This window comes from Echinops telfairi, unplaced genomic scaffold (genome assembly GCF_000313985.2).
Source record: "Echinops telfairi isolate 266 unplaced genomic scaffold, ASM31398v2 ScPeMD7_7457;HRSCAF=8495, whole genome shotgun sequence".
Lineage (NCBI taxonomy): Eukaryota > Metazoa > Chordata > Mammalia > Afrosoricida > Tenrecidae > Echinops > Echinops telfairi.
Window position 1 is genome coordinate 44,956,321 of NW_022111357.1, and position 17,224 is coordinate 44,973,544.

The 17,224-nt window shown below is 57.5% G+C and overlaps 1 protein-coding gene across 1 annotated transcript in view; it reads right to left on the reverse strand.

The window, feature by feature from the left end:
* Window positions 1-7,952, reverse strand: part of SLC25A42 (solute carrier family 25 member 42) — a 12,366-nt gene extending 4,414 nt beyond the window's left edge. Inside the window, exons 1-5 of the mRNA XM_004705517.3 lie at window positions 7,477-7,952; window positions 4,246-4,354; window positions 1,254-1,359; window positions 667-692; window positions 6-160 (exon numbers count right to left, since the gene is read on the reverse strand). Coding sequence (XP_004705574.1) covers window positions 6-160; window positions 667-692; window positions 1,254-1,359; window positions 4,246-4,326 — 368 coding nt within the window. The 5' untranslated portion in view covers window positions 4,327-4,354; window positions 7,477-7,952. The remainder of the gene's footprint in view (window positions 1-5; window positions 161-666; window positions 693-1,253; window positions 1,360-4,245; window positions 4,355-7,476) is intronic.
* Between the last annotated feature and the right edge of the window lie 9,272 nt (window positions 7,953-17,224).

Consider the following 17,224-nt stretch of genomic DNA (forward strand, 5'->3'; position numbering starts at 1 on the left):
AGAAGCCATAGCAGCGCCCCAGCACCCGCTTGTACTCCTCGTGGGCGCTGAACTGGATGGCGGCGTAGGGCACCACGCGCACCATGGTGGCTGAGTTCCCACGCCACAGGCTGAGGAAGCCCTCATTGAGGTAGGTGAAGTACAGCAGCCGGAAGGCCTCCTGGGGGCGGGAAATGGGAGGATGGGCGCGGGGGCAGAGGTCACAGGCCAGCCTGGGACACCAGCCCCTGCCTTGCCACAGGTCTGACCTGTGCCAGGGGCCCAACACTGCTCCCCTCCTTACCCCCACTACCCCCGCCCCCCTCCCCCCACCCCAGACTTGCTGATGTGAGCAGGGGGCTGGTTTGCCAGGGGGCCTGAGCTGCGGGGGACGGCACTGGTCTATATTTGACATTGTTTGCCGCCTTAAGGATGTAATGCCGAGAACTGTGCCAGAGCCCCCACAAAATGTAGGGGTTCAGAAAACCTAGCCCCTGCCCCGCCCATGAGACACAAGGGCCATTTCTACGTAAGAACCTTAGACTCGAAAACTGGCCAGCACTCCTGCACCCTCATCCCCGGGGAGCCTAGGGCCTGGTGGGGGGATAGGTGGGAGGCACCCCTTTTCCCATGTCTACCAGGACAGCAGTGGGCTGGGCTCGGGGGAGTCGTGACCCAGCACCTCACCTTGGCAGAGAATTTCTTTGAAGACACTGGAAGAGAAATACACAGCACCGGTCAGGACACAGGGACGCTGCCTGACCCCGCCTGCTGGTGTGTCCCCTCTGTCTGCATGGCCCCCAGTGTCTGTGAGAAATGGCCTGAGAATCCAGGGGCTCATCCTCCTCTACCTGGGAGCCTCCCCTGCCCCCAAGCAGGAAAGGTCCCGCCCGACTCCCTATTCCAGGACAGCAAGGCTGAGACTCCCAAGGGCATTGGCATCCGGAACCATGTCAGGCCCATGTCGGGCTTGTACATGCTCCAGGGAGAAGCCTGGGCCCCAGGACATGTGGGTCAGGGGTCCACCAGCTGTCCACGACAAAGTGCCCCTGCTGGACTGAGGGTGGTGGTGGTGGTGTGTGTATGGGTGTAAGTGTCGCACTGTTGTGTCTGCTCTCTGATCCTCACACTGGCTCCACCTTACATGTGGAAGAACCCTGGTTGGGGCCTCCGGGAGAGCACGGCTGCAGAGTGTTTGGGGGTGCAGTGTGGAGGGGCAGGCCTCCTCCTCAGAACCCCGAGGGGCCTGGGGAAGCCGGGCGGGTTCCACGCACCCTGGAAGATGATTTTGGTTCGGTCTAGTGGGGCTACTGCCGTCTTGGCGAGCGCTCCGGCCAGGGCCCCGGATAGCAGGGAGCTGAGCACTTCGTGGCGGCCACTCTGAAAGGAAGTGCAGGACAGTGGTGTCAGGGGCATCACCCTCAGGGACAAACTCAGACAGGAGGGACAGGCAGCACAGCAGGACATCTGGGCAGGCCCCTGTCCGTGTATACCCAGGCTCCTGGCCATGGCAAGCCATGTCCCAGGGCAGCCCCACAGCCCCAGTCCGGAGGCCTGGGGCCAGTATCTGGGTTACGCCGTCACAGGGAAGGGAGAGGTGGCTGGCGATGGCTGACAATGTGGGGTGATGGTGACGGTGGCAGTCAAGGGGACACGATGGCGGTGATGAAGGTGGTCATGGCTGAGTAGAGGCTGACTCATAGTGCCCCTCTAGGACAGGGTAGAACTGCCCCTGTGGGCTTCCAAGACCAGCTCTTTGCAGGAGTAGGAAGCCTCATCTTTCCCCCACGGACTGGCTAGTGGTTTCAAACTGATGACCTTGCAGTGCGCAGCCTGTGTAACCGTTATGCGACCAGGGCTCTTCGGGGACCGGGACCTTGACGGTGACCCAGCAGGGATGCGGTGGTCGATGGTGACAGGGATGTGGCCAGTCACAGTCGGGGTGCTCGCGCAGCAACCCTGGTCCTGGCGTCCTCCATGGGTGCAGACGATCTCTGAGGCCAGGTCCCAGGGTCTCGCTCTCCTCATCCCCCGGCTTGGCCTTGTTTCCTGTCCCTTCCTCTCTCCGGTCCAACTCCCCAGGCTCTCAGTTGAAGTCCCTGGTGAGGGAGGGTGTCTCAGCTCTGGGCATGTGTTTCAAGGTTCCAGGGCCACACTTCCAGGCCTGGGGTCGGCAGCGCTGAGGGGTACAGTCAGATACTGGCTTACTACGTTTGAGGGGAGGCTCGGGGAGGCCTTGAATGAGCATCAGGTCAGCGCCTCGACCCTCTCTTGGGGTGAAGAGCCACCGCCACCGTGTGGGCTGATGCCAGAAGGGGGACCCTCCACGGCCGTGGCTGCCGCACCACCCAGTGTCTCCGTACTCCGTACTCCTTCTTCTCCCTCACCAGCACAGGGCACGTGGTGCCCAGGATTCTTAAAAAGCTGGCCACCGCCCCTTCCATGGTACACACAGACAGGCAAACAGACAGGCAGACAGAGGGTGCTCCAAGGTCCAGCGCAGGCAGCAATGACCGGTGCTAGAGCTCCACTGGGTGGGTGAGGGGGTGAGAGCAGGCAGACAGCCTCGAGGGAAGTGGGGGAGCCACATGTGACCCCAGAGAGGCAACAGCCATGGGAGAGGACGCCAGCCTCGGCACCAGAGAAGGGTGCTCCCCATCGGAGCGGCTGATCCTGGGGGCCACTTGTCCACCTGCTCCCAGAATTCTTCCCCTGGAAACTGCCCTCCGGCCAGAATTCTTCCCCTGGAAACTGCCCACTGGGCCTCGAGGGTGGGGCGGCGTCCTGATGCTCCGAGCTCATGCTTCAAGGCCCGGGTTGGTGGCGGCGGCCGTGGAGCTGGGTCTGTGCTCCTCGTGGAGAACGCAGGTCCGACAGACTGCCGGCGCCATGGTGACCACTGCTGCAGCTGGCCATCAGGTGACTCAGTCTCCCGAGAGCCGCCGTGCCTTCACACACCCTCTTCTTTACCACAGGTGGCAGCCAACATGACCGGGTGAACTCAAGAGCCGCCAGCCGCCAGTTTTGTTTCCCAGCAGCCTCCTGACTGGCTTTCTTCTGAGACCAAGCTATCTGTTCCTTCTGACAGCGGGCCACAGTGCCACCAATGGCCTGCCAACGTCAATGCTCAGCCACGCAGATTCCCCGCCTGCTTCTGCCCGCTGTTGAGGGCATCGAAGAGGCCGTGGCTGTGGCCGGGCCCTATCAGCTGCCGTCACCACATTTGCTTATGTGCCATCTTGTCTGCAGCAGTCTTGTCGGGAAGGTGAGCATCACAGAATGCCAGGTTATTAGAACAAAGTGTTCCTGCGTTCAGGGAGGACTTGAGGCCATCTGGGATCTTCAACGCTCCAAGAATACTTTTTTCCTAGCAGATTTGGCCAACGCAGAAGATGGTAAGATTTCTAGACTGCTACCCCATGGGTGCTGATGGCTGATACTGAGAACCACACGACAACCTGGGCCAGGCCCCCCTGCACTCACTGCCTTCCGCACACGGTTCCTGGAGCAGTGACTGCAGGGTGGACACCTGGTCTGCCTGCTAGCCCAGGGCCACCTGAGATTCGGGGACAGATCAAAGGATGACACCAGAGTGGCCTCTGGCCAAGTGGCCTCTGGGTCCTGCCCCAGCGGGCGTGAGACCAGACTCTGAGCTTGAGCCAGGCTGTGGGTCAGGTGGAACCGGGGTTCTGCATTGAGGGGTGCAGGGCACACACTTGGCCAGCTCTCCCAGGGGAACATTGCTGTAATTCGTGTGGTTGGGGTGGGCTGGGGATGGCAGGACCCAGCCTCCTACTGTCCCCAGGCCATTCTTGCCCTCGGAGGCCATCCCAGCCCCTCCCCCCTGGTCTCCCAGGCCCCTCTCACAGTTGGCTCAGCTTCCCCCACCCCCTGCCAACAAGACATGTTAGACTCCAGTGTTTGCCCAAAACGTTCGTCTCCACCAGTGGGGGAGGAAAAGCGGCTCCCAGGCCCCTCTTCGCCCCAGCTTCCTAGCCAGATCTGGTCAGGGGGCTCACCTCAGACGCCAGGGGCCCCCACCTACCACCTGGCCACCCCCCAGCTGCGGACACACAGAAGGGTCTTGGGCGGTGGGTGGGATAGAATGATGAGGGTCTGTGATTTGGTGGAAGCAGGGAGAGAGAAGCAGTGGTCAGCTTTGGCTGAGGGGGTGCAGGACGCAGGGTGGGGGGCACAGGGCAGGGTGGGGTCACAGGGTGGGGTGCAGGGAGGAGTGCAGGGCAGGGTGGGGGTGCGCGTGCTTGCCTTTTTGGAGGTGGGGGCGTGCAGGGCTGGCTCGGCCTCCTCCCGCAGGGGTGCAGCAGCCTCCTTCACACCATCCCCCATCCCAGGCCTGCGGGGCGGAGTCTTGGTCCTGGGGGCAGAGGGACGATGAGAAGGGACCCCCCCCCCCCCCCCCCCCCCGCCCCACCTGGCCAGGGACAGAGCCCTGTACCTTCTCCACGGCCACACCAACTGCCCTGAGTTGTGGCTCAATGATTGACCGATGGGCACAGAGAGGCGGGGCTGCCCCTGGGTGGCACAGCAGCAGGAGGGGAGGGGCGGCGGGCTGGGAGGGAGGCACCCACACTCCCCCTCTACCGGGCTGGGTGGACAAGGGCCTGTGCCCAGGCCCACACACACTTCCAGGAAACGGACTCTTCACCTCGGGAGGGCTGCTTCCGGGTTCCTCCAGGGAGGTGTGAGCTGCCCTCGCTGTGGGGGACAGACCAAGCTCAGTCAAGTGGGACAAAGGACCTGCCGGCCAGGCCCAGGTGTCCAGATGCTGTCCCAGTGAGAGTGAGGACAGTAAACTGACGAGACTTCCTGGGAATGGACACACTGTCCGCAGCGGCCCCCGCGTAGCCTGAGAACTTCCGCCGGCCTCACCAACGGCCGCGCCACACGGACACTAAACTCAATGCCATTGAGTCGATGGGTGCTGGCTCATAGTGACCCCCAGGGGCAGGGTAGGACTAGCTGCCTCTGTGGGGTTCCCAGATTGTAACTCTTTACTAGAGCTCAGCAGGCCTTCAGCAGCATGCAGCCCTGTAATGACAGATGAGTGTGGGCTGTGCACTGGCTAGGGCCCAAACCTGGCTCTCCCCTTTGGAAGGCGAGGTGTGTGTGTGTGGGGGGTCCTACCTCTGACCATTGGGCCCTCGAACCTGGTAAAGGGCTTAGTAAATGGCACGAATGCCCTCTAGCATGCGACCACCCAGAAAACCCCACGGGCCTAGACCTAGAAAGGGCTTCTCAGGCTGTACATCTTGACGGGAACAGGCAGCCTCGTCTTTCCCTTGAGGAGCAGCTGGTGGGATGGAACCTCTGGACCTTGCTGTGAGCAGCCGGACGCTCACCTGACAGCACCACCCTGGGACGTACTAAACGGCCCCGATGCCTTCCAACAGAGTGACTGCTTATGGGTACGGGGTCTCCTTCTGGGTGAAGAGAATGTTCGGGAACGAGGCAGAAGTGGTGGGTGCGTGACGGAAGGTCCTCCTCGCCAGGGAATTGTGTGCTTCAGGGTGGGAAGCCCCCTTGTGTTTGACCCAGGGCCGGGGGTGGCATCGGCAGGTGCAACATCAGAGGCGACTTGAGAGGAGGGTCTAGCACCCTGATTCTGAAAAGCCACAGCCACGAGAAGCCTCCGTGGCATAGGCCCCACTGGACGCCACTGGGCCACAGCCTGGGCTAGAAGGAGTTTGTTCTAGCTCAACACCTTGCTGAGACCGGGCATTTTCTACCCCAGACACGGAGGGTAGGTGAGGCCAGGTGACTCCGAGGCACACAGAAGAATCGCTCCGGGTTCCTGTTAAACCGGAGAGCTGAGTCAGTGTCCGTGGGGGGTCAGGTTGGTTCTGACTCACAGCCACCCCGGGGCCCCCAGAAGGAAACCCTGCTGCTCCTGCGCCACCCTCAGTGTTCCTACGTCTGAGCTACTGACGCTGCCCCTGCGCCCACCCCTGCGCCCGTTCATCTCGTCCATTGAGTCTTCGGCCTTCCTTCGTCAACGTCCAACTTCCACATGCAGACGAGGAGACTGAAAGTCCCACGGCTGGCGTCAGGTGCATCTTCGTGGTCAAAGGAATGTCCTTGCTTCCAGTATTTGGAAGAGGCCTCGTGCAGCAGATTTACCCAGGTGCAATCCATCATCTGGTCTCCTGACTGCTGCCTCCATGGCCTTGACTGTGGACTCCAGCAAGGCAAATCCTTGACCACCTCAGTCTTTTCTCCGTTTACCGTGATGTTACCGACCGGTCCCGTTAGGAGCATTTTTGTCTTCTTTATGCCCCGTAAAGTCATCCCCACTGCAGGTTGCAACCTTGATCTTCATCAGCATGTGCCTCAAGTCCCCCTCACTTTCAGCAGCAAGCGTGGAGCAGGTTGTTCGAAAGCCTTCCTCTAATTCCGACACCACACTCTTCTTCATAGGATCCGGCTTCTCCGGGAGAGAAATGCTGGATTCTTCATCGAATCCAACTTCTCTGGAGGAGAAATGCAAAGGCTCGGCCAGAGGGCCCCCTGGAATGAACCCTGATCTGTTTTCATAGGATAGAAAAGAAGCCGCAGTTTAACCCCTAGAAAAACGATGGGTCGGTGCTCTGCTAGCAACCCCGTCTCCCTCTTAAAAGCCCAGGGCAGTGTGCATACTGCATGGGAAGCCCGTCTGGGGCGGCCGAGCCAGAATCATACTCTTCGCTGCCCGCTCAATGGCGGCGCTGGCTGTGCCCTTTCAAGGCGCATTGCCCTCCTGATGTGGCTCGCTCTGCCCCTGCGGGGGTTTCCCATTCCGAATCGCTCACCTGCAATTTTTCTCCTTCTGGTACACTCACATTTTGCATATTTGGGCTAATTCCAATTTCACCACGTCAGCATGACTGAGCTGGTTCAAACCAGTTGGAAGCAGTTTCAACAACAAGCTGTTTCTCTGGACTGGTTAACCCCCAAGTCTAAATTTACACCCCGTGGCTCCTTGCTAAGCCTGATGGACCAAGCAGGGCGCTTCTGTGTCGGCTTCGAGCCCACTTTGGAGGTGCCCACCTGGGGCTGCAGTTTCCGGTTACACAGACACCCACAACCTGGCTGACGGCAGAAGGCTCCAGAGTGACCTGCAGCTCCCGTTCCTCACAGACATTGCTGACACCTGTCCCAACCTGCCTTGCGGCATGACTTTCAATAGTCCAGCCACCAAAACAAACCAAGCCTCTCAGTACGACTCCCTCTGCTCGGAGGGTCTCCTTGGTCTTCACCACTCCACCAGCCCCCTCCCCCACCCCCGCCCAGCCTTGACACTTGCGGGGAGGGGGGGGGCAGTATCTAGCTCTGCCCCTGGCCAGTCTTCAATAATTGTTTGCTAGTGGCATGAACGAACTCCCAAAACACCAGGTTTTTTTGGGGAACGTTTCCTACTGCTCCCACCCCATGCCTGGAAAACTCCTATGTATCCATCAAGGCCCATCCTAAATGTGCTGGCCTCTCCTCTCCAACAGTTACCTGCTGCCCGTTGCGCCTGCCCCACTCGCCTCTGTGGGTGCCTGAAAGGCTAGGGTCAGGAGGCATGTTCAGCTCACAGGTGCTGCCGGCTGCCTTTTCAGGAACCCTGCATGACTGTGCGTGAACTTTTGTCGACCGCCTCCTTCTCTGAAGGACAGGCGCACAGGCTCCCTGCCACACCCACGGGTGCTGGGGAAAGCCAGGTCCAGCCTGTGACCTTGACACCTCATTTAACCGCCCAGCTTGGCTTCCATTTCTCATCGCTGCCACCTTCCTGGGCTGGTGGCTGAGGCATAGTTAAGAGGTGGTAGTAAAAGTCCTAGTCCCTAAGGAGCATATGGGGGGTGTGGAAAATAGGTCTCTCCTTTCACAGCCCCAAGACTTGTGTTCACTACCAGCACCCCATTCCCAGGTTTACCTCCCCCAAGCATAAGGTGACCAGATTTTAACATTGGTAAAGCGGGACACCATTGATAAAACTCATATCCAGCGAAATAGCCACATGGCAGTCGAAAACCGTATACCCTAGCTTGTCGTGCATTCTTTCCAAAAATCGGGACTTTTTAAAAAACACTGTGGGACGCGGGAAACATTGTTAAAAATCCGGACTGTCCCACCAAAAGCGGGACGTCTGGTCACCTTACCCAAGCACCCCTCTTAGTGCACAGTCTGCGCTCCCCACAGCAGCCTAGATCAGTGTGCCCAGTAAATACCAGCGTAAGTGGAGCAGGCTCCTCCTGGAAAGCCTGCTCATGAGCCACCAGAGGCCTGTCCTGCTGCAGGCCCGTGTCCTCTGGGCCAGGGCGCCTTCTTACCCCACACCTGCTGCTTCTCAAGGCAGTGTTCTGAGAGCCGCCTCCTTTGTGGCAGTGTTGACCAGCCTGCCTACTGCTGGCTGGGGCAGAGCTGCTGACCTCCGCCCTGCCATGGGTGTCCAGGGATCATGGCCCACTCTGGACCTGTGAGGCTAGGTTGCTTCAAACTGTGGCTTTGCTGGCCCAGAAGTGGGCCTTGCCCACCCGGGGCGCACAAGCTGTGGGTTCTGGGTTTGGGGCTCTGACTGAGCCATGTCCACAACTGGCTTGGGGTCAGACACTGTCCAAGCCACGATGGGCTTTTCCAGCCACGAGAGCTAGCACCCAGCCCTCACGATTGTTGGCCTGTGCCTCAGTCAACGCCAGCTCCTGGAGCGCCAAGCTTGTCCTGTCCTCTCTGCTCACAGGCTCTGCCATCTAGGCCAGCCTTCCTGAGTTCCTGACCTCAGGGAGCCTCCCCACCCCTGGGCTGAATGAATCCCAGCCTGGGCGACCTCCTTGCAGGACCAAGCAGTTACATGATACGGCCACTCGGGGGCAGTGTGAGCACTTCCGGGATACGCCCAGGTCTGGGCTTGGCTCTCATGGGGGCCTGTGGGTGCTCACCACACCTGAGACAATGCTGTGCTGGGGATGCACACTCGATCAGCACTGCATGGAGTCACCCAGGGCGCTGTAATATCTTTGCTGCGTGGTGGACAGTCAAGGTCTGGAGGCAGGCCACCTGGGTCGGTCTGGCCCCTCACACAACAAGTACCTTTGGGCCAAGGCCTGCCCCTCCTCCTGAAGGAAGCACTGCCCGGCTCTGCACCCTCTCCATGCTTGGCTGCCGGTTCACCCACTGTGAGCAGAGGGTTCCACTGGCTAATGTTCACAAGTGGGCCACCAGGCCTTTCTTCCTAGTCTGTCTCAGTCTGGGGCAGTGGGTGTCAACCTTCGTAAGGCCGAGACCCTGTCATACAGGTCCTCACGTGGTGGTGACCCCCAACCATAAAATTATTTTCATTGTGGCTTCATCACTGTCATTTTGCTGGTATTGTTATGAATCAGGCAACCCCCGTGAAAGGGTCGTTTGACCCGCCCCAAAGGGGTCGCGACCCACAGGTTGAGAACCGCTGGTCTGGAAGCTCAGCTGAAACCGGTTCAGCAGCCTAGCAACACATAAGCCTCCAGCGACAAGTGGAGGTGCACTGGGTGGGAATGGATCTGGGTCCTCCCCTCCAGGTGGGGAACCCGGGTCACGGCAGGGCTGATCTCTCAGCTCGGCAAGCCCTGGCCCCGGGGACTGGAGAGCAGGGTGCGAAACACCCTTATTTGCTCTCTCCAGGCCCTGCTCTTCTGTGTGGGCAGGTGACGAACAGGCTTGTCAGGGGCTACCACCACCCATCCGTCAGTCTGTCCCACTGTGGGGCCCTGCCTGTTGCCATGATGCTAGGAGCGACACCATTCGAACGCACATGCCACAAACTGCCCCGTGGACCAACCCAGTGGGCTCGGAAGAAACAGGGCCAGAAGGCTCCTGAGAAGCGAGGACGGGCGTGGCGAGACCAGCTCGTGTTCCTCGGATGAGTCATTAGGGAAGACGCCCCTCCACACGGTGGGGGACTGACTGGCGCAGGCCCCACGAGCGGGAGCTGTCACCACCTCTCCCTAACCCCAGGACTGTGTGGGGTGGGGGACACGCTCTCACCCCCGAGCCTGCTGGCCCCACATCAGCCTGACGGAGGTGCCCTTCTCCTGATTGAAACAACAGTGGCCCCCGGAACTGTCTGACTCAAGGCCAGTCCTGGGTGAGATTGCAGAATGGGGCGCTTAACCGCTGCGCCACTGACCAGTGCAGCAAGGAAAGCTAAGTGGCTTCAGGCAGGAGCCTTGTCTGCACAGGGAGGAGCAGAAACGACATGCTTCTGATAAGGCAGCAAACTTGAATCCTGATCAAAAGGAGAAAGAAATGTGGAAAATAATTCCCCAGGGGCAGACTGTCTGGAGCCACCTCGAAATGACTGTCCTGAGATCACCTTTAATATTTCAATAAACCCAAGTGTCCCGGAGGCCTGAGAAACCAAACAGGGACTTCCCCAAGTTCGATATCCCTTTCCTGGGGCTGGCCTCTCCTGATAACACCGTCCACCCTGCTGAGACGCCATCGCGTCTTCTTTTTTTTAATCGTTTTATTAGGGGCTCATACAACTCTTATCACAGTCCATGCATACCTCAATTGTGTAAAGCACATTTGTACATTCATTGCCCTCATCATTCTCAAAACATTTGCTCTCCACCTAAGCCCCTGGCATCAGCTCCTCAGATTTTTTCCCCTCCCTCCCTCCCTCCCTCCCTCATGAACCCTTGATAATTTATAAATTATTATTTTGTCATATCTTGCCCTGTCCGACATCTCCCTTCACCCACTTTTCTGTTGTCCATCCCCCAGGGAGGAGGTCACATGTAGATCCTTGTAATCTGTTCCCCATTTCCAACCCACCCTCCCTCTACACTCCCAGTATCGCCACTCACACCACTGGTCTTGAAGGGATCATCCACCCTGGATTCCCTGTGTTTCCAGTTCCTATCTGTACCAGTGTACATCCTCTGGTCTAGCCAGACTTGCAAGGTAGAATTGGGATCATGATAGTGGGGGGAGGAAGCATTTAGGAACTAGAGGAAAGTTGTTTTCATCGTTGCTACATCGCACCCTGCCTGGCTCATCTCCTCCCGGAGACCCTTCTGCAAGGGGATCATCGTTGCTTCTAAGGGGCATTCTGGCCGTGCTTCTCCCAGGACAGGTGTGCTCTGGCCCTTCACGGTCCTGTGCACAGTCACTGCCCACACCCACATGCAAGTGAATCCACTCTTGTCCAGTCTTCCTGATCCACCGTCCAACATTCACATGCAGCTGAGTCGACTGAAAAGACAAGGCTTGGGTCAGGCACACCTCAGTCTTTAGAGTGACCCCTTGGTTCTTCAACACTGTCAAGAGACCGTGGGCGGCAGATCTGCCCGATGCACTAGCCACAGCGAATTCAACTTAAGTCGTTGGACAGAATATCTCCTTTGGGCATCGTGCCTTTTCAAGCCCTGTCTCTGTGGGATCAAGTTGGCCACAGGGCCTCGAAAGATTAGAAAGGAAACTTAGAGGTCGCTGATGTACACAAGCACGAAAGGAGGGTGAGAATCGTGGCCCGCCTTCAAGGATGGGCCTTCAATTCACTGTCACTGAACTGTACACGCAGAATTTGCTGAATGCCTGTTTTACAATGAAGACACACAGAGACGCCCTTCCCCCAAAGGCACCTGGACAAGCACAGGCTTGAATCGAGCCCCAAATGGCTCAGCAGAGGCTTTTGGCTGCTCAGTGGGGTGGGCCTGCCTCTCTCACAGTGACCTGCCCCCTAGTCCTGGGGTCATTCTCTCCTCTGGGGTCAGTGGCCCTGCTGGTCAAGCTTTTGGCAGGGGGAAAGCCTAGCTGAGACTCTGGGATGGAAGCCTCTTGCCTCAAAGCCATCACAGGAAAAACAAAAAACAAGGTTCACTGTGAAGACGACCAATGTTGAAGAAACACCTTTTAAAAACAGCCGGAGCCCGGGGGCCAGGGCCGGGCCCAGAGCTGGGTGCCAGTGTGGCTCTTTGCTGCCTCTCCTGTGTCCTCGGTTTACAGGAGTGCACCACATAGATCTGATTGAGAAGCGGGTCAGAATTACAGAGAGCGGCAAGGCATTTTAATACTGCCCTCTCACGAAACGCAAACAGGCTAACAATTCTGAGCTTTTCCAGAATCCTGCCCCAGGAGCTGAGATCCAATCGGTGGATTTTGGTTTGGGTAACTCCCAAGGGAGGGTCCCTGAGTGGTGCCCACAAAGGTGAAAGAGCTTGGCTGCTAACCTGTTTTAGGCCCCCAAATCTCAAATATAATTTCAGGAGGACATTTATTAAGTCTTAAAGAAGACAAAGACAAGACCAGGATCCAGAGACCTCCTCCGGAGGGGGAGACCATCAGCGCGAGGTTATAAGGCATCCAGGGGTTTTCAGAAGTCCGTGAGACTCAATAAGGGCACAGGAGGGCAACAGAAACTGCCACTGAAGCGTGACTGGCGACCGATCAATGCGTCACAGGTACAGCAGCAGGCACGGGCTGTGGTTGGGCCTCATGCATTCTGTTAGACAGAGTGCTTACAGGATGGGTCCAGCCAGTCAGGGCATGACCCAGCATGGTGACCTCCATCAGGGACACATCCAGGCAAGCCCTTAAGTGAGACCACCCTGTCTGGGCTGGTGGTGGGGGGTAGTGTGGGGATGGTTACCCACTTTCCTGTGCACCCTGTCTGAGGGCAAGACGGTACACATCCCTGGTTAATGGTCAGAAGGAATTCAACGGGGACTCTGCGCACGGATTTGGGGCTTTCCCTGGGATCCTCAGCCTCCTGCAGACCTGGTGCTCAGCGCGGAAGCTCTAAAAGCAGCCAGAAGGTTAGAGCCGGGGAAGAAAGGCCTGGGGTCCACTTCCCCATCATTCGACCTTGCAGACCGTTAGAGCACGGTTCTACTCTGACAGACATGCAGCCGCACTGAGTGGACAGACACCGTTCTCTTGCCGTTCCAATTGCTCAACAAGGAAAGAGGAGGAACACACTCACATCCGATGGAGGCCTCGCAGAGACAAGCCTTCCCTACTTGCCCCCACCTCCCAAACACACCTGGCACCAGTGGTGAGGAAACGCAGACGGCACTGAACAACTTCCCCGGTAGATTTCACATCCCAGCCTTGCCTCCACGTCACGTGACAGCCTAGCCTTTTGCCAGACCTCCATGGAAACAACAAACCAAATCCAAACAGCCGTGTGGGCCTCCCAGCCAACTGTTCTTCCTGCAGCCCCACGTGCCAGCATTTGAGCACCCCTCTTCTGCCAGCCCCCACAGCTCCGAAGAGCGGGGCCTCAACATGCCTCTGACGGCGGACGAGGAACAGGTAGCTAAACCAGCCGCATGACCAACTGTCACAGCAGCCCGCTCCCACAGCGAGGGCAGTGCACAGACTCTCAAGGCCTCCTGGGCGGTTTCCTGCTCCTCAGACTGGAGCCCAGCAAGCTTGATAATGACCTTCCTGACACAGGGAGGGAAGAGGCAGGCATTGTCCCCCTTCACAGAGGAGGCGGGGCAGAGGGCAAGGAGGGGGCAGCTCGGGACAGAGAGAAGGGAGATGCCTTTGACTGAGTCACAGCTAGGAGGCCAGGGACGGCAGGGCAGTGCCACCTGCTGGGATAGGCAGGAAGGCTTGTAACTACCTCCCTCCGGCAGGCATGGGGGCGGGGGTGAGGGTGCGAGCAGTGCTCCTCCCACTATTTGGTGAATGCACACGCCTATCTGTTAATCGCAGCTGTCAGCAAAAGCAAACTCCAAGTGGGCCTGGTTAAATAACTAATACTCTGGCCAAGGAAATGCCCCACTGGGCCAGAGGGCCAAATGGCATTACTGCCATGCCACCTCCTCCCAGCTCTGGAGGATCTCAAGGAGGCTGCAGGAGAGACCTTCCTCACGCATGGGGGCTGCTTTGGGAGCCCGGAGGCGGCGGGTCCAGGAGAGGAGAAAGGCCTGCTGTGTTTACTCTCCGCCCCTTCTAAGCTGTTTGCATTCCCTCTTGCTTTGTCCAAGTCGGTACACGACATTTCACGCGTGCGGAGCCCTGGTGGCACAGCGGGCTGCTCATCGCAGTTGGCAGTTCTAACCCACCAGCTGCTACTCCTTGGGCGATGGATGAGGCTGGTGGCCCCTGACAGACAGACCATCGCAGAAGGCCAAGAGTTGTTCTACTCTGTCCAAAGGGTGGCTGTGAGGCAGAAGTAACTTGACAGCCGGGGGTATGGGTGTGTGTGTGTTGCCTAGGGGGTGAGAGTCGTTTGCCAGTGACTGCCAACCTAAGCTTGGTGGATTTAATCCACCCAGCAGTGTTTCAAATGGAAGGCCTGACAATTTGTTTCCATGAAAGCCACAGCCAACCCCAAATCCCTTTGCAGGGTCCCCGCATGGGTGAATCCCGTCTGACACCGGCCAAGGAAGGGCAAAACCCGCCCGCAAGCAAAAAACCCCGGCAAACCGAACAACGGCAGATGCAGTTGTTAGAGAAGCGGTTCTCAACCTGTGGGTCTCGACCTCTTCGGTCCTTTCACAGGGGTCGCCCGATTCATAACAGTAGCAATAATACAGTTATGAAGTAGCAACAAAAATGTTATGGTGTAGGGGGGGTCACGGCATGAGGAAGATCGAGCACCACTGGGTTAGAAGTGAGACCCTATCCTTTGAGCGCCCTCTTAACCCCTTTTAAGGTTGTTACAGTCTCTTGATAGTTTCTGCTGCCTTTTGGTTTGAGGTTTTCCAGTTGTGCCTGGTCAGTGTTGTTTGCAGCCCTGGATGGACAGTAACTAGACTGATGATTGCCTAGGGGCATGGCAGGGGAGAACTGGGGGCCCGGAATGGAGAGCTAACAACTAGTTTGAGAAGAAACTATTCTGAGATTCTGAACATACCCTGGGTTGTGGGGATGATGCTTCTTCATGTGATTGAATGGTTACATCGTATACTATATGAAGTACACTACAACTATTTAAAACACAAAACAAAGTTACAGCCAAGAAAACTCCAGGAGGCTGTTCTACTCTGTAACACGTGGGTTGCCTGTGAGTCAGGACCCTTCAAGGGATCCATGATCTGTTCATTCTTTACTCCCAGGAACTTTTGAAGCGCCTTTGGGTATGTGTGCACGCACACAGGCGCAGGAGTCCCTGGGTGATGGAAAGGGCTGTGCACTCTGCCACTCTCCCAGAGGAGCCTAGGAAGAAAGGCCTGGCAATTTGCCTCCTAACAGTCAGTCTTGGAATGCTTTGGAGCAGTCCCATGTCGACCGATACTTGTGGGGTGCTCAGGAATCAGCGCATCCACAGCTACAACCATGCTGGGATGGATACGTGTATAACGTGTATAACCCAACCCTGCTGCCATTCCAATGGAATGAGTCCATTCCAGTCACTAGTGACCGACCCTGTGTGGGGTTTCCGAGGCTGTAAATCTTTACAGGAGCAGACAGCCCCCTTGTTTTTATAAGGAGTGGCTAATGGGTTTGAACTGCTGACGTTTTGGTAAGTGGTCAACACTTACCTGACAGCGCCACCAGGTCTATGCTTGGCCTTGTCTTTATTGTATCTATTCACAGATTAGCATGCGCATGCACACACTCACATGCATGCCATTAACTTGATGAGCACGTGTGTATGTATACTCACATGCCTGTGCATGTACACGGATATACATGTGCATCTTCATACATACATGACGAGGCCTCAAAAGAGTTCATGGAAAAATGGAATGAGAAGGTAATAGATTTTTTTCAGGGACCTTTTTGAAGCGCCCTTGTAATGTATGTATTTGTAAATGTGTACACATGTACACACATGTTTTAAATGACCTCTTCTGAAGTTGGACAGCAAACCCAAACGGCTTATGTTTCCACAAGAGACGCTGAAGGTGTCAGGACCCTGTGAAACATCCTGACCTCTGCAAACGTTGCAAGTGAGACAGGAGGTTAAGCTGCACTCCTCCCGCCTCAGGGAAGCAGCCCTTCACAGATCTGTAAACACAGCGCCTGCTTCCTTCTCCACTGTGCACTTAAGCCACACTCTTGGGAACTTGCAAAGTTCCAGGAAAAAACCACTCCCCTGGCACCACAGGTTGTGGTTCTGCAGACCGGCGCTCCAGGCAGTGAAACGTGAGCTCCCTCAGTGTGGAAAGTGTGTCCTTACTCTCCTGGGTTTAGCAGTTTCCTGGGCCTTGGAGCCCCGCTTGCACACCCAGATCAGCAAACTGCCCAGTTGCAGCTAAAACCAACTCCAGCAGAGCCTGGAGCCCAAGGGCAAGAGAGTCTGGCAACACCGGCAAGAGCACCCTGCTTCCACCCTGTCCCAAGGCTCGGGCTCAAGCTCAGGCAGTCCCAGCGCCACTCCTTCCAGCTCAACTTTCTGACCCATCAAAGTCACGCCTGAGCAGAGGAGGCGGGGGCTGACTACGAAGGCGAGATGGGAGGGGGACACAGAGACCAGGAGGCTCACAGGAGAGGGTGGGCTCTGTGTGTGGCCCTGGAGAGGGAGAGTGGAGAAAGCTGTTTTTGCCATTACGAAGCAACACCTGGGTGACTTCTGTTTCCAGGGAGGGGGTGGGAGGCAGATGGGGGATTCAGCCCAGAGATACAAATTTTGGGTGAATGTTAGAGACCTGGGGGGCGGGAAGGATGACAGAGGGGTTCACACAGGTGCCAGATGTGAGCTCAGGTGTGAGCAGGGCGGTGAATGGAAAGGAAGAGACCTCACAGTGGGGAGAGCCAGTGGGGACACTCAGCAGGTGTGGGAGGTGATGGGTCTGCTGGCTCTAGGGGGAGATGGGGGGATGTCTTGAGGGCTGTGACTTAGGATGATGAAGGGGACTCAGTATGAGGAGCACAGACCGGGAAGTGAACAAGGTCAGCTAAGGGGAGGAACAGGTTTGAGTTCGTGGGGGGCCGAGTCATAGGCTCAGGTGTAGATATAGGGGGTGCAGGCTAGGCTGGGAGGGTGCACAGCCTCAGAATGTGGGGGTGTCAGAACACAGCCAGGCTCAGGTAATGTGGTGGCTCACAAGTGGGGGTGCAGTGTCAGGTGTGTGATGGAGTTGACAAGGAGAGAAGAGTCAGGTCGCATGTGGGGGTGCAGACCCCGCTGTGTGGGTCTCCCGGCGGGCACAAGGCTGGGGCTGTGGGGGTGACAGTGAAGTGTGTGGTGTCAGGTGTTTATGGGGTGTCAGGTGTATGACAACCAGGAGACATGGTGTCCAATGTGCGTGGGGTGCGGGTGAGTGGCTAAGACAAGCTGGGAGGCCCTCAGGGGGCACAGACATGGGTGTGGGTGTCAGGGTCC